At 38.9% G+C, this 26514-nt stretch overlaps 1 protein-coding gene and 1 non-coding gene across 3 annotated transcripts in view; one reads left to right on the top strand and one right to left on the bottom strand.

The window, feature by feature from the left end:
* AGTPBP1 (ATP/GTP binding carboxypeptidase 1) overlaps positions 1–14893 on the top strand; it is a 65448-nt gene extending 50555 nt beyond the window's left edge. For both annotated transcript variants that reach the window (XM_074165817.1, XM_074165818.1), the window contains one exon: positions 11457–14893. In XM_074165817.1, the coding sequence (XP_074021918.1) occupies positions 11457–11634 (178 nt within the window). In that variant the 3' untranslated portion in view covers positions 11635–14893. The remainder of the gene's footprint in view (positions 1–11456) is intronic.
* Positions 14894–16073: 1180 nt separating this feature from the next.
* LOC141477674 (U1 spliceosomal RNA) lies at positions 16074–16231 on the bottom strand. Its single transcript, XR_012463712.1, has one exon. It is a non-coding gene; the product is annotated as a U1 spliceosomal RNA (small nuclear RNA).
* Positions 16232–26514: the final 10283 nt, after the last annotated feature.

Below are 26514 nucleotides of genomic sequence, written 5' to 3'. Positions count from 1 at the left end.
TTGAATCTGGATGAGGTACTGAATGGCTTCTTCACCTTTGTCTTTACTAGCAAGACTAGATGTCAATAATTGAAGGACCCAGAGACTGGGGAAAGTCTGGGGCAAGGAAGACTCACCCCTGGTGGAAGAGGAATGTGTTGCAGAATACTTAAGCAAACTGGACTTACATTAAGTCCATAGGTCCTGATGAGATGCACCCACAAATGCTACAGGAGTTGGCTGATGTCACTGCAAGGTTACTCTTAATAATCTTCAGTGATCATGGCGATTGGGACAGGTGCCTGAAGACTGGAGGAAAGCAAATGTCATTCCTATCTTCCAGAGCAAGGAGGAAAACCCAGGTAACTACAGGCTGGTCAGCCTCACCTTAATCCCTGGGAAGATGATGAAACGACTAATCCTGAAAGCATTTCCAGCCACATGAAGGAGGAGGAGATCATGAGTAGTTAACACAGATTCACTAAGGGAAGTTACGCTTGACCAATCTGAAAACCTTCTACAATGAAATGACTGTCTTGGTAGACATGGGGAATGAAGTGGATATTGACTGCCTTGACTTCAGTAAGGTTTTTGACACTGTGTGCCATAGATCCTTAGAGAGAAGCTGATGAAGTATGGGCTGGATAGGCAGACAGCGAGGTGGATTGAAAACTGGCTGAACAACTGGGCCCAGAGCGTAATTATCAGAAGCACAAAGTCTAGTTGGAGGCCAGTAACTAGCAGGTGTACCCCAGAGGACAATACTGGGTCCAATCCTGTTTAACATCTTTATTAACAACCTGAATAATGGGGCAGATTGTCCAAAGTGCAAGTTTCCAGACGATGCTGGACTAGGAGTGGCACATCCAGAGTGACCATAACAGGCTGTAGAAATGGGCGGGCAGGAATTTCATGAAGTTTGGCAAGAAGTGTAAAGTCCTGCACCTGGGGAGGAACAACCCCATGCACCAATACGTGCTGGGGGCTGACTGTCTGGAGAGCAGCTTTGTAGAAAAGGCCATGGAGGTCATAGTGGACACCAAGTTGAACATGAGCCAGCAATGTGCCCTGGCTGCAGAAGGCTACTGGTTTCCTGGGCTTCATTAGGAAGAGTGTAGCCACCAGGTCGAGGGATGTGATTCTTCCCCTCTCCTTAGCACTGGTGAAGCCACACCTGGAGTACTGTTTCCAGCTCTGCATTTGCCAGTACAAGAGAGACATGGGCATACTGGAGAAGTCCAGTGAGATGATGAAGGGACTGAAGCATCTTCCATAGGAGGAAAGGCTGGGAGAGCAGGGACTCTTAGTCTGGGGAAGAAAGCTCAGGGAGCATTTTATCAAGGTGTACGAATACCTGAAGGGAGATTGGGAAGAAGACAGAGTCAGTCTCCTTCCAGTGGCATCTGGTGACAGGCTGACAGGCAGTGAGCACAAACTATAGAAGAAATTCCATTTAAGCATTATATATATAATAGTTACATAGATATTTGTTATGAGGGTGCTCAAACACTGGAACAAGTTTCCCATAGGGGACATGGAGCCTTTATCCCTAGAGATATTCAAAAGATATCTGGACATCGTCCTTGGCAACCTGTTGTAGGTGGTCCTGCTAGAGCAGGGGTGTTGGACAAGATGACCTCCAGAGGTCCCTTTTACCTCAGCCATTCTGTGGTTCTGTGAAAAGGGGGAAATGTCTGTAAGTCTATCTTCAAAAGACACTGAGTGCTGGTGTTGTGGGCAGCTTCAAATTGGAGTGCTAATTTAAGTAATTAGAATACAGGGTTCTAAAATAACAATCTAGTTGTATTTTTCTTCCTCAGAACTTTTACAGCCAAGCTCCTGATCCCTTGGCACTTTGGCCATATATGCTTTAATAATTTGGAAATATGAATTGTTCCATAAATGCAGGCTGACTGTAAGCAATTACACTTGACAGCTATTGTAGATAGCCTCTAAACACTTTCAGCAAAGGCACATGTTTCTTTTTTGAGTTCTTTGTGTGCATTGGTTCAGCATGTTGAACTTCAAAATTTAATACTGACATGTTACATCTACTAATCATACTTTCCAGTTTTTGAATATTGTACGATTTTTCATTTGCAGCTAGTATTATATGTTAATGAGACCATAATATTTTTCCCATCCATAAGTGTTACATCATTGTCAATTTTATTAAAACTAAGCTTCAGTATAAATGTGTCTCTTTGAAATATTAAACTGCAATTATGGCATTTTGAATCAAGATATGGTTGTGAGTAATTAATTATCAGCATGGCATTGAAAAACAGCCCCACATTTCCATATAACTTTCTATTAATAGCTGACTCAGATATGGAATCTGTCTTTTCTATTGTCTCTGTGGAGAAAGTTACCATCCCAGTGCACAGGTAGGTAGCGGCTGTTCTTTGGAAAAAAAAAAAATGTGCTGGATTTCTCAGTTTGTTAATGTTGCTCATGATGGAGTGGCCTTAAAACAGCACCTGCTGAATCAAGGAATGCCATACATGAGTCACTCACGTCACGCTTTAGTATCTGCCATAGAGCTAAAGACACAACAAAAGCACTTCAGTATGAGGATGCGATAAAAAAGGGTGGGGAGTCACGTATGAGCCAGCCTTCTAACATACCGCTTTGCATGAACACATGCACAAAAAATCAAGTTCTAAAGATATTTGAAGGAAGTGAATTAAAAAAGTAACTATAGTTCTTTACCTTATTTCCAGGGTAGGGCAGGGAGAAGCAATTTACCACTCCAGTTAAGGTTTTAACTGGTGTGCAAAGTGTAGACAGTTAGATGTGTTTGTGGTAAAGTAGAAAAGTGTTGTCTGGATTAAATGTTGGTGCTAAATGTTACCTTAAACTAAGAACAGGATTACTGCTTTCTAATACTTCTGAAACTTTCACTAGATGAGCACAATCATTTATTTAGAGAGATTTTCTCGATTCAGTGAAACTAAATTTTACAGTAAAGGTAATGGTTATGGTCCTGATTCTGGAGTAGGATTTCTATAGTTAGTCTGTACACAAGTTGATCAGCTTCTTTGAAAGTATGTACAAGCATAAACATAATCCTTTGGAGCTGATGATTTTCCCCTAATCATGATCTTTGAGTGTTACACAGCTACAGATGGTGAAAGGTAATTACCAAATGCTTCTCTGCACTAACGAAGTTAAGGCAGTGGGTAAAAGATCAGATTCTGTGCATTGCTAAATGCACACTGAGACCTTAATTGGAGAAATCTGTTAACAACTGTTGAGATTTTTCTAATGTCTCATGGCTTTGTTTCTTAAATTTATTAAATGTAAATCTATTAAATGTAAATCTAATTTATTAATGCTAAAATAGAAGAATAGATAGTATGAAGTGAGAAAATAGGTACCTTGCTTTCAGTGTTCATTTAGCAATATTGTATATCTATGTGAGAATCTGTGATGGAAAAACTGAATGTGTAAATTCCAACAACTTATCTTTAAAATGTGGCATTAAGACTGAAATATGTTGTGTATCTGACTCTTTGTATGTTCTGAGCCCATCTTAAAAGTGATTTAATAATCATAATTATTTATACAGAGATTTATTTCATTGAATTCAGTGGAAAACCTTTTTATTTAAAAAGTGGGAGTAGAATCAGAGACTCAACAGGGAATGTTTTTCAGACAAAAGTGAAAACTGTACTGCTGTCTGTGTCACTACTGGAGTATTTTTTATTCTTTGCTAAGGGATTAATACTGCCATAGGTGGAATAAGGAGATGGTCTGATTTTTGGTTCCAGAAGCTCAGAAGCCAAGTTTTGATGTATACCTCAGGTCATCAGACTTTTTGCCTCAATTGCTTGGAAAAGTCTTCTGGAGCAGAGCAATTTTATTCTGCTTCCCAACAAATAAGCCTGTATGAGAACTGGGCCAGATATCCTTGGTGTCCAGGTTTCCTGTCTTTGGTAGCACTCACTGCATGTCTCAGCAAAAGTTTAAAAACCTGTACAGTTTTTCAATGATGATACTCAAGGGGGAAGTCTCATGTTATTTATTTTTAGAGACTGGCTTATATTCAGAACTGAAACACATACTGTAAAACAGGTTGTAGTTAAAGGTCAGCTCTTTTATGGGATAATGGAGATACCATGTTCCTCTATTCTGGATATTATTGAAAATAAATTTTAATATAATAGTCTTTTTTAACAAATTCTATTGAATTGAACTTTGTTCTATCTCAGGAAGTACTGGAAGAGGGCGCAGTAGATGGGTATTGATGGGAACTTTCCTCCTCTTAAAAAAAAAATAATAAATTAACAGCTGAAGAAAAGTGTCGTTCAGCATGGATTTGTTCCCCCGATCTTTCACGGATTTGGGTTTTTTTGGAGTGGGGGTAGTTCTATTTTTGCAATATTTAAGCAGTATTTTTGTATGATCACTGAACAAGTTTTCAAGGCTGTGCTTTATTTCCCCTATACAATGAAAAGAAAGACTGAACACTGCCTCAAGATGTTGCAGTTCCTTCAGATACTATAATCATAATTTTTCTTGTCATCCTGGGGGTGTGAGGGGCATTCTGGAACATTTTGCTAGAAGGCTACCACTAGTTTACATACTTAAAATGAGTACCAGCTCCTCAGCAAACTCTTGAGCTCTCCTTTTCCCACTTCCCAGTCCAAGGACAATGAAATGTAGACAAGCTGGTGGCTGGTATTCCTAGGTGCTCTTACAGCTGAAGCACAGGGGAGTTGGGCTCCTTCGCTGTATGAGACCTTACTCCTGTTTGGAGGAAAAGGTTGCTTGCTAGGGTTTTCTTTCTCTCCCTCAGCTTCCCCTGAGCATCTAGCAACTTTTCTGTGCAGCAGAAGACCCTCTCCTTGTAATTAACATGAAATAGATTTTCAATTAATGTTTTTCTATTTCTTAATGCTTTAAAAAACCAGATTTTTATTAACAGCTCTTGAAACCTGCATGTCAAATCTGTGAATTATGTTGTCCATTTGTCCTTTGTCCAATCCTTGTACCCAAAGTGCTGAAGTTTTAGTGTTTCTGTACAGTTCTAGACAAGATATTAAAAATATGTCAGCTGAGGCATCTGTTTGCTAGATATCAATTCACTTGAGTGCTAGAAATATACAAAGAGCCTTTACTGAGTAAAATTTATAAAGCTAATTTCTATTCCTCTTCAGAGATAGTCACAAAGTTCCCTGCTTTATATGCCCAGACTTCCATTCCTATTATTCTATTGTAATAAAAGTACTGCTTATACTTTCCTCATACTTACATGGTTCACGGCTTATTTCTTACCATTAGATATGAATGAGGGGCTTCCTACAGAAGATGCAAGTAAAAAAATCATCAATAAGAAGTATAAAAGAAAGTAGTTTTTAATGTAATCTCCCTTTAATGTTAGAGTACGGCAATGAATAAGAGTGTAGTTATTTTAGTTGTATTATGGATGTTGTTCATGTTACTTTTTACAAAAATACGATTTTAATGCTTTAGGGGATAAGCAAGCAAGTTTAAACATTGAAGTCTAAACATAGAAGCACTGCTTTTATTTTTTGCAAATTATTTTGAGGGTTTCTCAAATTCTTTTTGGTTTTACTGGTTGTACTTAAAATGACTAAGTAAATATTAATATTTTAAAATATACCTCCAGTATTTCATTACACATAGGCTTAGTTTCCATGAGTTCATTTTGAACCATGGCTGAAACAGATTTGACTTAAGAAAAATAAAGCAATAAGTGGATTTATTTCCCTCTGGCAGTGCACTTTAACATTTTAAGTGATGAATTAAACACTTTATTTTTCTTTAATTATTTCAAACCCATTTGCCAATGTTTTCCCCCCAGTTCCAAATGGAAAAGATTAGACTAAATGTAATAGTGATCTTGTAGTAAGAATTATAGTTGTTATGCTGACAGGTTTGATAGGGTGTGTATGCAGTGAAACAAAACCACATGATTGCAGTCATAACTGTTAGGACTTACTGGAATTATCCTTTGTGCAATAATTTGACCTCTTTTTGGAAATTCTAACCATTTCATTGATTGTTTTGAGGCTTATTGGTGTGTTCTAGAACATGGTGTATTTTTGTTTGTTAATTTGATTTAATTATAGCAGAGAAACAGGCTTGAGCTTTTGGGACCTAGCATGCCTAGAAAATGGTAGAAAACGTAGACTGCCAAGAGGAGCTGTGGGAAAGAAAAAACCCGATGCAAAATACATTTCCTGCCCTTAGTCTTACACTTGAGAAAAGACATCAGACTGGTGGGGCAAGGAGTGAAGGGTACATGCAGTGAGAACATGTCCAAGATCTTCCTGCAAAGGGTCTCTTTCTAGGCTGCCAAAAGGAAGCTGTTTCTGTCCTACTTTATTTCCCTCCCCCTTCATAACTCTTAAACTTTGCCCAGACATTTGCATACTTCTAATCTCCTTCATCTGGGAGTAAAAGTTTTTTACTTTCTATTCTCCTGCAGTGTTTGAGCTTTTCTTGGCCTTTCTTCCAGTTCGTTAGGAGTACAACTTAGTTAAAAAGAAGGCATCTTATGCTGCAACTTTTGTCTTGTCTCTCCTTTTCAGAATGTTGGAAGAAAAAGCTACCAAAGATGAGACCCAGAATTTCACTGGTGGGCCTGGTGGCAGTGCCAGTGCGTCAATACCTTCCTCTGGCCTCAGTGAAAGTGATTGCTTTTAGTTCTGTGTAGACTGTAGCATCAAAGTACTATTTGTCTTCCCTAGGGCAAAATAACAAAACTAGTAATCTGGAGCGGGGAGGAAATAAGGAAAAAAAAATATACTATTTTTCAAGTTTTTCTTCCACTCCTGGTAGTATGATCCAAATATTAGTCTGGGCTACAGTCAATGATTGTTGCATCCAAGTAATTTAATCCAATTCTGAGTTTCACGAAATGTATTTCAGGGTGACAGCACAAAGAAAGTGTTGAGATTAGTTTTTATTAGGCTGTGGAGTGAAATTTTGTAACTCTATGTCGTGGTTTGGGCCGGTCTGGCCGCTGAAATGAACGGCAGACGCTCTCCCCCACCTCTCCGTGAAGCGGGGGGAGGAAGAGAGAGAAAAGAGTTTAGAACAGAGACTAAACCAATGAAAATATTAATAAAATAATAAAAGGAAATAATGAAATATATACAATACACACAAAACTGTATCAAGCTCCTAGCATGATGATCATGTCACCAGGAAAGTTGGTTCTGTTTTACGTCAAACCAGGACACTCTGAAAGTGGGGATATTTAAAAGCAAGACTTAAATGGGATTTGGATATCCAGCTTCTTATGGCTTAGAAAAGAGTTGGACATGTTCTGCTCTTTAGCTTTGGAAATTCCCTTGAGGAAATACCCTTACTATTTGGGAAAAACACATAGGTGAAGAGTTCCCAAGGGGGATAGCACATGTAGCTGCATGTGTGACACTACCTACTGTAGCAGTGTTGCTGATCCTTAGAAGAGAATATAGACCCTAAAGGGAAATGAAAAGTATGGAGAAATTATTCCTTTATGATACTTCCTGACTCTTCCTCCTCTAAAATTTTTCCTCCCCCGGTAATGCAGTTTTAAAAGGAATCATTAGTTCTTCAGATTTTTCTCTCCTTCCTTTCCCAGCTCCCCAAGTAGCTGCAATTCTTTATAGGTTGGCAGAGAATATTTCTTAATTTTTTCTTCCAAAGTTTTAAAATGTATACACTTTCCCTGTAGTCTCAGAAAACTGCTGATCTCCATGGGGTTGAAATTGGTAATGGCTCGTGTCTGGCTTGTGGATTAATTCCTCTGTAATTGACTCATAATGAAAAATCGAAGTATATCATTTTAGGGTCAAATAAAATTTTAGTTTGAAAAAATATACTATGTTATGTCTTCTAATATATTTGGAGCATTAATATAAATAAGAAAACACATAGTAAGGTATTTTCATTAAAAAAAATTTAAATATGTTTTAGAAATAAAGTTGTATTCATTCCTAAATTTGGTGTATGGCAGGTGATGCAGAAATACTCTTTTTTAAATAAAAGGGGTATTCTTAAAGTTCTTCGTAAACATGAAGGCCATAGAATTGTATCAGGTATATCAATCAGGTATTTAGGAGTTCATCTTTTTACCCATAAATTTTTTTTAAATTAAAATCTGCAAAACTTCAGTTTTTCATGTAATATTCTCTTTTAACTGCTGTAACTTCAAAGCAAGTGCACGGATTATGGCATCCCTTACATTACAGAACTGTAGTTGTGTGATAAACAACCTCTGCAAACCTGAAAAAAATAATGGTTTCCTTTCAAAAGGAAAAGTGGGAGATGTAGGGGTAGAGGAACAGGGATTATTAAGCAAGTTAATTAGAAACAGCCCAAGGGAAAAGTTAGGAAATTAAAACCCATAGAATCAGCATGACGGCAGCTAAAAATATATTGTCACAAGATATGCCGAGAGTGGGAAGCGGCAGGGAGGCAAATAAAGAATTCGATTAAACAGCAAGAAATTTTTTCAGGTGTTTTGGTTTCTACATTTTTTGTGACCTAGCCTCAGTAAAACAGTGGAGTAATAATTACACTTTGCAGATTCATGCTAACCTTTAGAATAAAGATTGCTAGGAAGTTAAATATCCAAGGTTAACATTTGCTACAACAGACAAAAACACACCATGGGAGAGCAAATACACGAGTGGTTTATGACACAGGCTTCTCATTTGAATGTAGAAAGTACTCAGATAACATTTTGTGAGGAATAAAGACTCAAGAAAGGGAAAGTGAAAAAATAATAAATATAATCATAAATATTTATTTTCAGTAACAAATGATCGAGAGGTCATGGTGCATTGTCCTGGATGGTAGTAAAAAGTTAAGATTATTACGAGGCAGATTTCAGAGCCAGTTTTGGCGTTACAGATTTGTGTAGCTTTGAGGATAAGATCTGTTCATCTATTCTAATGGTACTTCTCTTGAATAGAGAAAATAATTTATAATTTTGATTTTTATTTTATTGAATGGGTAATGTCAGTAAAAGCACCCTTCCATTTCAGATGAGAATTTTGAATGTACGCGTGCCAGAGCAAATGTCTAAAATGTGTTGCATCATACACACTGACTTCAAGACTCTGCTCAGTGGCTGAATTTCTAGAAGTTAGGGGCCTACCTGCATGCTGACACATAAGTAACTATGTAAAATAAACTTATACAAATACAAAAAAAGTACAAAACCCACACATATACCTCTGTATTTTTCAAGACAATATAAAATGGGACATATTCTATGAACTGACATAGGGGAACTATGTGGTTTGCTTGTGTGTCTGGTTCTATGTTTTTTTCCTTAAAATAGGTTTTGTTCGTTGCCTTTTTAACTGGATCAACTATGTAAGGTTAATTTCCAAATAATGACACTTATTAAAAAGAGTGGATAGAATTTTTTAAGAGCTTTACTATTCTGTATTATACCTCACTAACGCGAATTTTTATAAGTGCCTACTATAATGCATTAACATCCCGTTAACAGTCGTTAATAAACACTGGCATAGGTCCTTGTAGTTTTCTGGTTTGATACTCAGAATTATTAGTTAATATTGGGCCAACATTCAGATTTAATGGCTCCATTTCCTGTGAATTGAATTACACAGTCTATCCTGCAATTGCGGCTTGGATTCCTTGCATACAAAAGCTAACAAGTCAATGCCTGTGTTAAGTGATTTGAAGCAGAAATCGCAAAAAGCCTGTGTACTTGTTGGAATGTGATACATTTGGTGAAGTTCCTCTCATTGTTTTCTTTAAATAGATGAAACAGCTAAGCTTTTTGCTCCCCTCAACTTTTTTTTCCTTACAAGAAGCGTTGGTAGGTAGTGACTTTCGAGGGCAGAAGGCATCACTGGATGAAAGCACAGAAAAATTGTATTCCTTTGCTGGTTCTATTCCAGGTTCTTCATGCAAAGCATGTATCCTTACAGTATGTTGGGTTCCCCACCTGTAAAATGAGAAAGGCATTTTAGCAAAGATACTGGTTATTTTCCTCACTCTTTGTCTCTCCTAAATGGAAACAATTTTGTTTTAAACACCCAGTTCATTAACAAACACAGTGGGTTGTTGCCCTAGTTACAACTTAAATACCCTTAAAAGTATTTAATTTTGTGGAGCATTCCTTTTTGCATGGCTTAGCAAGTAAGAGTTTGTTTAGTGAACCATGATACATATTACTTTAAACGTAAATCCAGAGACCATGACTGAATTGATTTTTTTTATAATTTATTTTCTTACTATTTTAGGACTTCTGTCCTTTTTTTTCTAAGCAAGGACTTAAAATTCTTCTCATTTGTTCTTATCCCAATATTTGAATTAACTGTTAGCAGCACAAAACATTACAGTGTAGCATGTCATTGAAGCTTCAGGTAGAGGAGGAACACTGTGATATTTATTTATTATTGTGAAAAGGGATTACATTGCAGATTTCAGGTGGTCCACTTAAGCTCCTAAAAGACCTTTAGAAAGAAGCAGTGATTAATCCTTTTAATTATAAAGCCACAGCCAAGCTAGGCTGTTGTGTGCCTTAAGACAAATTCATCAAATTAATATGCAAACATTTCTACAAGTACTCTGTGATCTCTATCAATAAGAACATTCTCACTGTTTCTGTATGAGTTCTGTATGATTTGATTATTACGTAAAATGCATTACAAAACCCTCTCAGGACTTAATCTGAATATAAAATTACAAAGTGTTTAGGGATACTTAATGCTTTTAAGCAGATAGGTTTTTATGTCCCAAAGGAGGTTGGTAAAACTGGGTCTGGGAAATACTTGTTTTTCCTTTGTCCTAGGAGGGGGAGAGAAAGCGATAGACCATTCTATGGGCAGCGGCTCAGTTCCTTAAATCCACTGCCTCTGAGTTGCAAGGCTTAACTTACAAATTTTGAATTTTAACTGCGTGCAAGTTTGTGAGGACCTGACATGAGTCAAGTGATTCAGATACAAATTTAATCTTGGTTGTAGGTGTAAACATGATGCCTTGTTTTGTCATCTCTGTTACATACAGTGTAATTGCTCACAATACTTTTCAGTAAAAGTGCGTTTTAATAAAATACAGAGGTTCCCCGATTGAATTTTTAGACTTTCATCAGTTTTTTAGTTTGTTTATACCTTATAGCAACTGCTATTTCTTTACGTAGTTGTATCCTTCTGCAACAACTTCTGATACTGCTATAATTGCATGAAGTTCTTACTGGCCATTAGTATGGGTCTATAATGTGTAGCTAATTTGTCATGGCACATTTGGGTAATGTGTTGTGTATGACTGAATAATTAGTTCAGGGTCTTACAAACGTGGGTTTGGCTCCCTGATTTTTTATGTGCAATTAAAAAATTGATGCTATTTCAGGTAAACTGCCCCTTTCCTGAGGTAATTTCTGGATGATTGTATGTCAGGATAGGGACGGCACATTGTCTGAATGTATTGTTCCAAGTAAAACTTTTGACATGATTCGTGCAACTTCTTGTTCGTTATAGCCCCACTACATACGTTTTGGATGAAGATGAGCCTCGCTTTCTTGAAGAAGTTGATTACAGCGCAGAGAGTAATGATGATCAAGACATTGAATTAGCTGATAATGCAGGTGATTATGAGGCAACTAATCAAGAAGATGGACTTTCAGACTCGGATTCAACAAGGATACTCCTTTCTTGAACGACGTTTGCAGCCAGTAATAGGAAATTAAGTGTCCTGGACTTTCATAGTCACAAACTTCCTCACTTTTGTCTACCAAGGGGATATGCTTAAGCAAACACAAATACTGGGCCCTGCCTAGGTCAAGGACAATAAATATTTCTGATAAATTTGCATTTGTTTTATTTAAGGAGTTCTGTGTTTTCTTTTAGCACTAAATAGATAAATTTATTTACCAGTTCATTTTCTACTGAGTAGCACCGCATGGCATTTTGTGTCCTTAAACCTTACTTTCAGAAAATTGGATTAAAATTTCTGGTGTGTCAGAGTACAGAAACTAATTATTTGTGGTACGGTTGTTCAAGTTGCTTCCTGAAAAATACATATGTACAGATTTTCTAAATTAATTTGTGTATGTGTGTGTATATGGGCATGTGTATACTGAGGTGAAGAGGTTATTTTTCAACATTATTTCAAAGATACTTGATTGTGTTTAAAGTAATGTAGTGCCTGCTCTGGAACCATTCAATAATTACTAAATTAAAAAAGAAGTGATGTATGAATTGTTGCACTTGTTTCTTGCTTCTGATGATTATATGGTTTTGCCGTAATACTACATGAAAATATATAATGTCTGTTCACAGTTCAGGAGTTTTGCACAGTGACTTATGCAGCTTGTGCTTACAAGAGCTATGCATTTGTATAAAACTCTTTCCCATAAAATAGGCACAGTCTAATATGAAGAGGTTGGGGTTTTTTAAGTGTACATGACTACAAGAAGTGGTTAGATATGTACACTGTATGTATGTTCAGCTGCTCAGTTGCTCAGTTTTTCTTGTTCAATATGCACATAGTGAAAAAGAGTTCAGTTTACTGGGGGCACGTTAACTATATAGCCAATTCAAATGCTTTAAGAGGGGAAGTGCATTTTGGTTTAAACATCTTTTGTCTGGTCTGAATCCAGTGTTTGCTCTGCTCTGAGAAGGATATTAGACTGTAACTTCCTGAGGTCTCTCCCAGCCTGAATAATTCTGTGATTCTATATTCTTCACCTTTAAAGCCAAGCTGTCAGGCATAGGATTTACACATAATCGTCTTTTCCTGTCACCTACTAATAAGACCTAATAGAGAAACGAAGTTGTACCCTGTTGTTTACAGACTGACATGTTTTGCAGTGAAAAATATTTTTCAAAAATTATTTTTACTTGGTGTGACCCAGTTGTGGCATTCATTTTCTGCTGCATGTGCAAGAGCGTGAAGAATAACACTTCTAAGTTACAGCAGGTTTTTAACTGATAAGAACATTGTGTATGTTTACTGTTGCAAATAAAACTGTATTTTGGAGGGGAAGAGTGCCTTTGGTAGAAGGATAAAAAAAATAAATTGAAGAGAATTAAGTGTATCAGTGATTCTCAGTCTGGAGATGGATTTTGACCGGGATCTGCTGTTTCATATGCAGCATTGTTTGATGATGCCTCTACATACCATCCTGATTCTGAAACTGGGGAAGGGTTTTTAATCCCTCCTGATATGCTACTGTATTTTTATTTAAAAGCTTAAATTTATATTAAAACCACATAGCTTTGAGATGTAAGGGTGTAATGGGAACATTTACATTCTTGTCCCTTTATAACTCTGTCAAAAATTGTCATTCCTTGTGTTCTGTACTGTAAATAAGAAAGCTTATTTAATACCCTGTTGAAGAGGAGCCCTCTGCATTGAAACTGTAGAGGAATTTGGGAATCTGCCAAACAGAAGGATTAACCTTGCCACAGAATTTGAACTGTCTTTAAGTCAGTCCAGTGAGAGCGGAGCAGAATGCTTATATTGCTGTGTCAGTCTTTTTAATTACCTGCATAAATAGATTTTTATCCTTAAGGACTCGTACTGCAGTACCTGAAATAATTTTAAGTTAAATTTCATGGGGTGCAGGATGCCACATGTTAGTTAACCCCATTGTGCATTTCTCCTTAGTTTCATGTAAGTCTGTATTAATCCTGGATATTTTCATAATACAGGCAAGGCTAGAAATGTACTTCATTCATTTAGAAAGAACTATGGCTTAGTACTACAAAAACATCTTTTCACCCTGAGTAAACGTGCATATATGTTCTTCTCTTGTCTCCTATAGCTTTTAGTCTGTGCAAAGAAGGAGTTATGAATGACTTATATAATGGCTCAGGATAACAGTCACTTTCCTAAAACAATAATGTGATGTTTATACATTAATGCTCTTATGCATTAGATTAGATGTATGCGTTTGATTGGATGAGATGTCAGTTTGGCAGTTGTGGGTCTGAACTTCTAATTGTGCAGTTCCAATGCAAGAGTGAAACTTTGTCCTTACCTTACACGTGGTTGAAAATGCAAAGGCCGTTACCTCTTACACATTTTGCGGTACTTCTTAACATGCCTTCTGAAAGGCGGCGTCTCTGTTCATGCTCACAGGGATGCCAGTTGACGGGGAGAACTGTTGCAGTGGTAGCTGCTTCACAGTGTTTATCCCTTGTCTACCACATGTTGCCATTGTTGCAGCAGTGTTGGGAGACACACGCTGGTATCCCCTTTTATCTGTTTTGGTGGGAAGTCTGGTGTTTAGCTGAAAATGGAATAGCTGAGGCTTGAGCACATGCTCCATTCTGTTACTATGGCATTCACCCCAAATAAATGGGCAGAATGGATAGCAAAGAATGGCAGCTTCTTGAACTGTCACAAATCAGTCATTGAGCCCGGCCTGTCCCGGACAATTGGCCGTCTTTAATTTATGCTTTGGCATTCCAGTGTGTTTCTGGTTTTAAATAATGCTGTTTACTATAAGCATGACTGATTTTGTATAGGAAGAGAAGATATTCTTGCACCTTTTTTCAGTAATAACACCAAATAAGATTATAAACAATAATTACATCTGTGTTACCTACTGTCTTGTTTCTAAATAATGGCTGGGCGATTAATTACTTTATTCCCCTTTCAGGTATAATTCAATTTGCAGCACAAATTTTGGTATTGTGTCTTGACTGGTGACATCCCCTGGTGTAATGTAACTTACAGCTAAGACTGCAGTTTGTGCTAAAATCTTGCCTGGTCATTTTTGGAGGTGGATTGCTTTATCAGCCTGACTTATCAGGGAGAACTGGTTTGAATCTCAAATACGACTGCAGCAGGAGCAAACACTGTTCATAAAATGCACAAATTCAAGGTTTCAGATAGGTTCTGTTGTAATGCTGTGATAGATATAATTGTTGCAGTGTTATTATGCATGCCCCAAATAACAGTACTTACTAATAAAAATACATAATAAAGAATTAATTGCAATCACTTTGCTTCCCTATTATTGGTTAGAAATATTTAAAGGATTTCTCATCATAGCATTTGCAGCAATGTGCATGCCTATAAGAATTGGGGTGTGCTTAGCATTTCAAAAAGGAGGTTATTTTTGTTCATTGTCAAATTAAAGTCAATGTGCTGCAGGCTTAGAATACCATTTGCATATTAATAGATTGAATTATAACTCTCTTAAAAAGCTTAATATTCATCAGTGTATGCAAAACTTAAGAAGACTTTGGATGAACTACAATGAAGGCAATTGCAGAGCACGCAGAAGAGGACAGTCTTTTGGTGAGAGTCTTTCTCTCCTACACAGCTAATAGACTTTTCATCTGATTTAGGAAGGGCACAAGTTTATTCCTCAATAAGTCATCCCTTTACAGTTCAGCTCAGACTGCAGTTGAGGACTAAGATATTTTTGCAATTTATGTTTTTGCTGTAGAAATCTTAAGATTTGAGACAATTTTTTGAGGGAAAGCTTAAGATAAAAGTGGATCTTCTAGTTTTATGGAGCTGTCTGAAAAGTGGTTGCTAGGTATCGTCAGTGTCACTTTTGCAAATACATATGCAGTGTACTACGTCTGTCATGTTAGCTTAAGTTGAACAACTTTGTTCACAAGCTCTGTTGTCCAGACTTGTAGGATGTAGAAGAGTCATGGTTAAATTAATCTAAGGATATCTTTCTTTGATCTTAGTGTTTCTAACGTGGTCGAGATGTAAAGCATTTGAGATCACAGAATCTTCTTGGTTGGAAGGGACCTTTGAGATCATCGAGTCCAACCAACAACAACAACAAAAAAAACCACCAACCCAAAAAAAACCCCAACACCAAACACCAAAACAAAACAAACACCCACAACACACACCACACCAACCCACAATCTCGGGCACTAGAACATGCCCTGAAGTGCCATGTCTACACGTTTCTTAAATACTTCCAGGGATGGCAACTCCACCACCTCCCTGGGCAGGCTGTTCCAGTGCCTGACCACTCTCTCAGTAAAGTAATTCTTTCTAATATCTTATCTAATCCTCCCCTGCCGCAACTTCAGACCATTGCCTCTGGTCCTGTCATTATTCGCTTGGGAGAAGAGGCCAACACCCACCTCTCTACAACCTCTTTTCAGGTAGTTGTAGAGGGCAATGAGGTCTCCCCTCAGTCTCCTCCAAACTAAACATGCCCAGAAAAATTTGGGAAATTGCAGGGGTCAACACACCCGGAGTGCAGGGGATGAGCCTTACCCTGGGAAAACCACCTGCCTGATCATGGTGTCTTCCCCTGCCAGGTAAGTATGTGACCTTGCCTCTTGTTTGGTTAAATAAACTAGATTGGTTTGAACAAAGGGCTTCAAAATATGAAATGCTAAACAGCTTTGGCACCTAGTAAAGATTACCTTAAATTATGGATGGCTTGGCTATTTTTAATAGTATCATACAGGGAATTTGTTTAGTCCCTGCAAAATACTTAATAACAATGAAACAATAAGCCCCCCTTAATTCTTCTGTTATTAGAAAAAGGTGCGTGTATCTTTTTTCTATTCTTTTTTTTTTTTTTTTTGTAAAAGCAATAGTGCAGCTTTTGAAGCAGTTCAAAAAGAATCATCACTGAAAATTACGGGTTTAGCAACAAAGGAAACAGCACACTATAGGATTTGTTGATCCAAATTATGTGGTTACCAAATGCCAACCAGCTGCTCCTTTTTGCTGCCTATACAGCATTCTTACCACAAGATGTTTGCGCTTTAGCGCGTGCCCTTCTTTCTTGGAGGGAGGTTATTTAGCATGCATCATTTTTCATTGTAGATTGGAAGAATACATACTTAAACTAGCAGCACCACATAGCACTACTGTAAATTTTCACTGGGCTGAATGCTAAATAATAAAAGAACCCAACTAACAAAGTTTCTCAATAGTGCTTCCATACACGAAATGTTGCTGTTGACATGGAGCAGGGAGATTGACTTAAAATGACCTGAAATAGGACTTTTCTTTGCACTGTCCAGAAAAGGATCCTGAAGAAAACGGTTTCCACAATTTAGTACAGACCAAGAACTTTTTTCCAAATCCCTGACTACCCTGACCTATCTTTTGTCCTACTCACTTCAAAAGAAAAAGGTCTAGATTCACTACTTGTGTATTTAGAGAATAACTCACTCTAGTACTCAATTCTTTTGTGGTCGTTTTTTTGATTTTTTTTTTTTTTACCCCTGAAAAAGGCAACTGGAGTCTGAACATATATGTAATACTGTTGTAGAAGTCTTCATACAGCTTAATCTTTATAAGGTGTTTCAATTTAAGGTAAGTTCCAAGCTTATTAGAAAAGCTGTCAAGATTATAATGAGATTTGCCCGAGAACATGTAGGTCCACGGCCCAGAAATGGCTGAGACAAGGGGTTAGCTTCTACAGAACAGCAGACTTCACTTCCCCTCAGACTTGAAAAAGAAGCAAAGATGATTTGTCTTCCAGGCAGCTGGAAGAGGCGATGCAGGCTGAAGCCAAAGCCCAGGTCACCCAGCCTATGTTTTATTTACAGCTTGCAGTCTTCTTACATTTAACCCTAGCAGTTGAAGCAGCTCTGAGAGGCTACTGGCTTTTGGAGTTGAATTGCTTTGTGCTGGGGTGGTCCTTCATCACTTGATTGGTTGCAGACCGCTCTCCTTAGCAAGCCTCACTTGGCCTTACAGGCTTAAATCAGAACTGTTGTCTTCTCTGGCTAATCATTGAGGCAACATAAACCACTCTCAGATGGCAGCATCGTATTCGTGCTCACTTCATTCCCAAAAGAAAATGAACATTTCAACATTTCAGCATAACAAGACATGAGACACAGAGCAAGGAAGACAGATGATCTTTAGTATTTTGTATAGTATTTGCCTAATTGTACCATATTTACATAAATCTTACTAATGATCCAAGCAGTCCAGCTGACCCCACAGATTGAAATGGCTCAGTTGTACATTTTGTGAAGACAAACTGGAACGAGGTGTCTCGCACAAACCCTCAGCCAACAGTCTGCCTTAATACTTGGCTTTGATCCAGCATCCCAGTTAATTTAATTTAGTGCAACACACTGCCAAAGGAAAAGTCCTAAACTGGGTCAGACAGTACTCCAAAATAACGTATGCCTGGGTTTTCTGTCTTGTGAAAACTGTTGCAAAATGTGTGGATTCTCTGCAGCAGTCATCCTGCTGATATAGCTCGTATATAATGACTAAAGGGAGAAGTACAATTTACACAGATCTTTTGCTTGTGTACACTTGTACACAAGTTCAGTTTAATCCACACCTGGTCTAGGTTACTTTGTTCTTCTAAAGCATCCAGTCTGGTCAAGCCAGTCCTTTAGCTTAAGTGATTAGCCAGTGACATTTCACTCTTCCTTTGGGTTTGAGCTCACTGTTGACAAAAGCATTCTGTTATGACTCACATCAGTCAGGATGGCTTGAAAACTCTGCTGTTATGAAATGTACACCTTGAATGCATTCCAGAATGAAAGGAGGACCACCAAATTATCTAAGTATGGTACCTCATTACTCAGTATATCAGGTACTTGCTCCTTTTGTCCAAAGACTGAATGTCTAGAACAGAAGTAGTCTATATTTCAAAAGAATAATTTTTCAGATCTATGTTCCAGGAATGAGTGAACTCAGGAAGATATTAACTATGCAAATCCCTTTATGCTAAGCATCTGGACCTAAGTTTTAATAGGGAAACAGATAAAATCTGATGTACTCAAGCAGGGGTGGCTTCTCGTCACTAATTCTGTATGGAAGCCAAGTCACCTGGTGTTCCCTCTCACACAGCTTCCTGTGTTGAGGAGGAAATGCTGCCATTCACAGCAGAGGAAGAAATGTTCACCTTAATGTCTTCACCTGGCTGTGTCTGCCTCACAGACCTTAGAGACTTGTGGGCAGGTTTTTCTCTGCCCTTGAGTGTGCTCTGCAGTATGGGGAGAGGGAGAGAAGGATAAATTACAGTTTGCCAATCTTAAGGGTCACATAGGCTAATGCTTAAGAGCGATGGCCCTCATCCATGACTCATCCACCAGGGGAAGGTGGCTATGGGCAAAGCACTTATTGGCAGTGAAAGAAAATGGAAGAAGAGGGACACAGAAAATACCTCCTTTATTTCTCATCTGTGGACAGCAGAGGCAAACAGGGGCTGAGGAACTCCTCAGCCACCTGTGAAACTCCCTGCTGGGAGCTTCCCCCCCACACCATGGCAAGGGCTGGCCAGGTGCTGGGGTCCCCAATGAAGCACCATTGCCTTACCTGGGGTGAGGCTACTGGCACATCTGAGAGAGCATCACCACAGCATGAAAGGTAATGCTGGAGGCAGGAGCAGTGTTCTTGAGATGGGATCATTGATGGGTCAAGGATCCAAGAAATAAAATAGCAGCCTTCATAGAATAGATCTTCATAGAGTCAAAGAATGGTTTGGGTTGGAAGGGACCTTAAAGATTATCTAGTTCCAACCCTCCTGCCATGGGCAGGGCCACCTCCCACTAGAACATGTTGCTCAAAGCTCCATCCAGCCTGGCCTTGAACACTTCCAGGGATGGAGCATCCACAGCTTCCCTGGGAAAGTTGTTCCAGTGTCTCACCACCCTCACAGGAAAATTTCTTCCTAATATCTAATCTAAATCTCCCCTCTTTCAGTTTAAAACCGTTACCCCTTGTCCTATCACTGCACTCCCTGACAAAGAGTCCCTCCCCATCTCTCCCGTAGGCCCCCTTTAGGCACTGGAAGGCCACTACAAGGTCTTCCTGGAGCCTTCTCTTCTCCAGGCTGAACAACCCCAACTCTCAGCCTGTCTTCATAGCAGAAGTGCTCCAGCACTCTGATGATCTTTTTGGCCCTGCCCTGGACTCATTCCAACAGGTCCATGTCCTTCCTGTGCTGAGGGCTTCAGAGCTGGACACAATACTCCAGGTGGGATCTCACGAGAGCAGAGTAGAAGGGCAAAATCACCTCCCTCAACCTGCTGGCCATGCTTCCTTTGATGCATCCCAGGATGCAGTTGGCTTTGTGGACTGTGAGTGCACATTGCCAGCTCATGTTGAGCTTCTCATCAGCCAACACCTTCAATTCCTTCTCCTCAGGACTGTTCTCCATCCATTCTCCACCCAGCCTAGAATTGTGCCCGAGATTGCCCTGATGCACGTGCAGGACCTTGCACTTGGCCTTGTTGAACTTCATGAGGTTTGCACCAACCCACCTCTCAAGCCCATCCAGGTCCCTCTGGATAGCATCCCTTCCCTCCAGCGTGTCAACTGTGCCACACAGCTTGGTGTCATCAGAAAATTTGCTGAGGGTGCACTCTATCCCACTGTCTATGGTTAAACAGTGCCGGTCCCAGTACCCATCCCTGAGGAACACCACTTATCACTGGTTGCCACTTGGACGTCGAGCCGTTCACCACAACTCTTTGACTGTGGCCATCCAGCCAGTTCCTTATCCACCGAGTGGTCCATCTGTCAAATCCACACCTCTCCAATTTTGAGACCAGGATGTTGTGTGGGACAGGGTCAAATGCTTTGAACAAGTCCAGGTAGATGATGTCAGTTGCTCTTCCCTTATCTGTTAATGCTGTAACGTTGTCGCAGAAGGCCATGAAATTTGTCTGGCCCGATTTGCCCTCGGTGAAGCCATGTTGGCTGTCATCAATTACCTCCTTACTTTCCATGTGCCTTAGCATAGTTTTGAGGAGGTCTTGCCAGGGACAGAGGTGAGACTGACCGGCCTGTAGTTCCCCAGATGATCTGTTTTTCCCTTTCTAAAAATGGGAGTTATGTTTCCCCTTTTCCAGTAAGTGGGAACTTCACTGGACTGTAACGACTTCTCAGATATGATGGATAGTGGCTTGGCAACTTCATCTTAGGGGAAAACTAGAGGATAACTAGGTGGGAGTTGCTGGGTTTGTGCTGCCAGTGCCAGCGTGTGGGTGGCAGGCTGTGGGGCTGAGCATCCCACAGGAGCCCACCCTGCCTGTGGGTCCAATGCCTACCTGGCCACCAGAGCCTTGGGGTTGGGGGCGTGGAGGGGTGGGGTGCCAGCACAGTAGCGCTTTGTCTAGCAGCTCACTAAATTCCAGATACCTTCTGTGCCTGCTAGCCAGTGAATAATTGCTTTATGCTTTGATGTTTTGTATATCCTGCTTGCAACATCTCCTTGCATCCAGAATAAGATGCATGAACAAATGGACCCAAAAGAAGTGTCATAACATAACTTAATCAGTGAACAACCCACTTGGGTGAATCATACAAAATTTTGGCCTTTCAGGAGCAGAGCTTCCAGTCCACAGAGGTAGGATCCTTGGGTAGGTGGTTCTGTGAACAGCAGGGCCAGGGATATCCAGTAATTGCATATTTCTAAGTTCTGACTTTTGTGTTCTATTTCTACCATTCTCCCTCCTATATTCATACAGATCTTTAACTATTGCTAGCTGTATCATTAACATCTCAATCTGAGAAAAAAATTTGTTCTACAAAAAAGGGAGATAAACATTTCCTTATGACTTGAAATTATCACTTTAAAAACAGGATCCACCTCCAAAGTTATCCCTGTTAAATTTAGTGATTTAAATCACAAGGATGTATGTTCACAGGTGCTCATGTGAATGGAATAATATAAACGGAATACTTCAACAAAACTTTAGAAATATTTGTCAAATCTGAGAGTGGAAAGAATGTGTCTGAGACCCAAGCCTTACACGCAGGAAGACTTATGTGTAGATTGAGTTCTGGGGTTTTCAGGAAGATACATTCAAGCCAAATGTGTCTGCTGGAGGCTGAGTAACTGACTCTCAGGAAATTTGGAAAGGCATTTTCTCATCCCCAGCTGAAAGGTTCTATATGCCTCTAAATGCTAAGGATTTAAACTATGCCAAAAAAGGAAGAGAAAAGGTTCTGGTATTGCAATTTATGGAGATGGCAAAGAGGTTTCAAATACCTTAAATATACTTATTTTCAGTGCTTCAAAAAAGGGAGATGGGGACATGACACAGTTTAGGTACAACAAATTCTCTACTACTTCTGCAATCACTAAAACTCTGAATTTCTAAAATTCAGATTATCAAATTTATTCATTTTTAAACTAATTAAATTCCAGTGTTGTATTCACAGGAAAGAAATTTCTCCTGGTATACTGACAGAAGAAGCAGTACTGTTTCCTATGAAAGACCACCTGCCACTTCAAGGCTACAGCCATGTATAGCATGAACCCAAGCCTATTCTTTCCTCTTCTTTTTACTGATGTCCTTTAAAGCTTCATTCATAATGTAGGCCAATACTGTGTAAGAAACATACCATTTTCCAGCCCAAGGTTTGTAAATTGGGAAAGGCAGTTATACCACATCATGTAAGGATATAAAATATTGATTGCTATAATAAAAGCTATGATGACGGGTAGTACACTTGGAATGCATGGCCCAACAGTATTACATATGTAAAAGATTCACATACCCACGTGATGCCAGTTATTAGAATAATCCCTTGAGAAAGCTTGTAAAGAAGTGAAAAAGCAGCCCATATGGCATTCAGCAGTGTAGTGAGTTTCAAAGCTGCAAGACTGTTCTGAGGAGAAGCTGTGTTTTATTTTTACACAGAGTTCCTGTTTATGCATCTTAAATTTTCATTATTTTCTCCATACACATATGGCTGCCACTTAATATCTTACAACCAAATAAACAGCAGAAGATCGCACACTATAGCTGTGGAAGTGTTGGGAGGAGAAAAGTAAATGTCACTCCTTGTTTGCGGGCAGGAGCCCTTCCAGGCAGCCCTATGAGTGGCAACTAGAGGTCATATTTATACTGTGTTTCCCTGGTGACTGGGCTTTTTGAACGAGTGTCTGTAATGATGAGGCAGGCCTTGGCCTAATGAAGTGGCAAATGAGATGTCCTTCAATAGGTATTGATCATGAAATGCTACCAGGAATCATTAAAGTGTTTTCCTGTACCTTCTTCCTCTGGTTTGTTTTTATGTTTTGAGTTATGCAATTGTCTTTTATTTCTTGAATAGTCAGTCATTAACCTATGAACGAGGTGATACTAAATACCTATATTATAGAAAAAATATCCAATATGTTCCTATGTAGTGGCACAATTTCCAGGTTAACAATTTTCTTTCCTCACAGACTAGAAAAGACACAGGACCCATGCTACTGAATGAGGGAAAGGGTTTGTAACCTCTTATCTGCCATCAACGAGCATTGACAGCTCTAGGAACGATACGAGGAGTCATTTATTAACTAATCTAGCCAGAACAAAATTACCCCTAGCAGCCAGAGATTGTTTAAAACCCTGCAACAAAAGATGTTTTTTTTCCCTTTCGTTAACTGACCAGACTTATCCAGTGGATGCAGTCGTTGCTCTTTTCGGTATTGTTTAATGTCTTCACTTAAATGAAGCACTGTGACAGTTTTATCCCTGTGAAAGTCTTGTGCTACGATTTTTCTGTCCTATTGAATATTCCTCATTTGCCATGTCTGAGACCATAGGAGCCCACAGTCCACATCTTGTATTTCTAGATGGAGATGGCTACAGTCGCAAGTCTGTGAAAATCCAGGATGCCTGTTAAGACTTTATAGGTGTGCTAATGATGCCATTAAACTATCGTCATGAATTCAGAGCTCGCAGGTAGGAATCCAAGCAGGATAAACAATGAAAGAGCAGGACAGAAGGACTTGAATAGTCTGATTTCCAAACTGACAGTAATGCTGCCATGGAAAGAAATGACAGCTAACAGCACAAATCTGTCCTTCTGCCCTTCCCTCCTTTCTGTTCAAACACCTGAAAGTTCTGTTAGTTTCCAGTTTTCAGGAAACCTGAAAGATCTGCATTATTCCTCCCGTCTTTCTTTTTTTGCAACTTTTGGGTCAGTGGCATAAGACCACGCAGTAAATTTTCAAAAAAGCTGATTTTGAAACTACTTTTAAATATAATTCATATGATTTTCTTACAAATGCGCAGGGATTTTTGTGCAGTCAAATGCACAAAAGTGCAGAACGACTTTATAGACTTTCTGGAGAAGAAAGAAGAACATTACATTTTACTCCATTAATGCTTAAAGGGTTATCAAGCAGCTCCTGTCTCAGGCTAGTCAGTGGTGGCTGAAAGCAGTATTTGTAGCTCAGCCCTGAATTAGACTCTCAGAGCTGCTGAATCCTGAGGAAACTTCTTAAATTGCTAATTACTTCTGATGATTGATGAGGAAAAATCCCATTTTCTAGTTTTAGTGTATCTAGCTGTTGATATCTAGTACTTGATCTCACTTTGTCTTTGCCTGCTTACGTTCAGAAATTACTACAAGGAAGTTATCCTTCAATCTTCCCTTTATTGAAGTAAGCGGACTGCTCTTCTCCAGCCTAAGGCGTCTTCCTAAACTTGAACTCATTCTCACAGCTTTTTCTGAGTTGTCCCTGGGTCACCAGCTCCTGTTCAGCAGTGGTCATCAGAAACCATATGGTAGCCCTGCATGGTACCCACAGATTCCCTGATGCTGCAGGCAGGAGTATACCAGTTTTTCAGCTTCTACTAAGCCTTCTCCTGGCCATACATCCAAGTATATAATGGTCTTTGAACTGAGACTTCACATAGTTTCTCTGCCTGCACAGTAACCCCTTTGCCGATGTTACCGTTTTCCAAAATTATAGTAATTATTCCAGAATAGTTTTTTATTTTTCAGATGTCTGGCCTTGAACTTATCTGCAGGAAAACTTGTGAGATCAGCCAATCTTGCAATTTACCCTGTGTTCAGCAGGTAAACACTCTCCTTTTGGAGAATATGCTTTCTATTCTTGCAAAAAGTAGAGACTTATAGGCAGATTTTTAATTTAAATGAAACTTTAAATTTTCCATTTCAAAATATGCCTGCTTAAAATTCAATGTAAACTCACGAAAACCTAACGTTAAGCAGATTGTAGAAGCAATTTAAAAATTTGACTCAAACATTTTAATATTTAGTGCCTACGAAAACTATGGACTACTGGTGTGGAAAAGAGTTAGTACGTCATAAGCAAGCCCAGGGTAGGCAGAAAGGACTTCTCACTGTTGGCCACGGGAGTGTGTGGCAAATAAAGCATAGATCAATCACCAAAAAAGCCTCAGTGGTTAATGCCAGCCTGAAGATCTAGATTTGGTACCCACTGCTGCCTCTACTTCATGGAGTTAGCCAGGCCCCTGCTCCTGGCTTGTCAGCAGCTGGTGAGTGTCAGTTTCTGAATGCCTGACTTGAGACCACCGACACACTTGCTGAAGCTGGTGGAGGCTAGTTCTAAATACATGAAGCGGGGCGTAATGCTTTACATTTCTCATAGAGCAGTGAGCATTTGTAGCTATTTTTGCATCTGAAATTCTTAACACTCCAGGTCCCAGCTAAAAAGTGGAGGAAACCCCCCCACTCTCTTTCTTAAACATTTTGAGTTCACTGAATAGAAATACAATGATGAGCATCCTGGTATTTTAAAAAATCTTTTTCTAAGAGTCCCATGAGGAACTTGAGGATTTTGGTTTCAGAATACTTTGAATAGTGTGAAGTTAATAAGGCAGGAGATCCCACACTGAACAATAGGGATGAAACAGCATATTGGATAGGTGTTCATGAAGGGTACAGAGTCTCTTTCATGCAGTGAACGAGGCACAGATGCAAGAAAAAAAAAAAGTTTATACCTAAAGTATGCATCATAATTTATAAGCATATGGGGGCTGAACAGAGCCTGTACAGGTGACTTTAGAGTTCTTGAACTCAGCTTTGTTACTACATTAATGCAATTTTATATGGAGCATACAGTTAGGTCTTTCACTGCACTCCAGCAACGCGTAAATGCTGTTTCAATCCCACTGTCTTCAAATTACTCCAGCAAGTTATACTTGTTGAAAAAAGAACAGAAAATTTGACAAGAACTTTTTCATCTTTGTATTAATATATGTAGAGCACATAGACGTTTTGACAGGGTAACTGTAAAATATTATTAGTTTATTTACATAATAAAAAACTCAAAGTTCCCTAAAATATCCCTGCGCAAGAATTCAAACATCTGTTTTTATCTTGTGCTTATTTTCAAAGGAAAGTGTGCAAAATAACTACGTTTAAAGCAGAATGAAAAATAGTAACTGGCTAAAAGTAAACTTACCTCCACTGTTAAATCCCTCACTTGCTCTGAACATAAATTGCTTTTATTTTAAAGGTTTTTATATGGGCTGTTATTCATACTCTTGTTTGCTCTTTATTTCAAAGCAAAAAAGGATAAGCGCTCTTCCCTTCCACAGACCTTGGAAGATATAAATTCCAGAAAGCAGAAGGAGGTTTGCAAACTTGAAGTTTGTTTTCGTTGTTTGGCATCGGAATTGAGGTTATGAAAGATCAAGTAGCTCTCTTGACTGTCAGAAATAGTATAAAAAAAGGTAATGCAGGACCTCATTAGCCTAAAAATGGACCACAGAAAGAATTAAGTTTGGGATGTTTGTAATATGAACATGCAAAATGAAATTCTTATATTGCATCTATTTTTTCCCTGCAGAAATGGAGAAAAATATCAGAGAAATACAGAAGATATACAAACATGAAAGACAGCTTTTT

The sequence above is a fragment of the Numenius arquata genome, chromosome Z, assembly GCF_964106895.1.
Source record: "Numenius arquata chromosome Z, bNumArq3.hap1.1, whole genome shotgun sequence".
Taxonomy (NCBI): domain Eukaryota; kingdom Metazoa; phylum Chordata; class Aves; order Charadriiformes; family Scolopacidae; genus Numenius; species Numenius arquata.
This window is presented reverse-complemented; position numbering and strand designations above follow the sequence as displayed.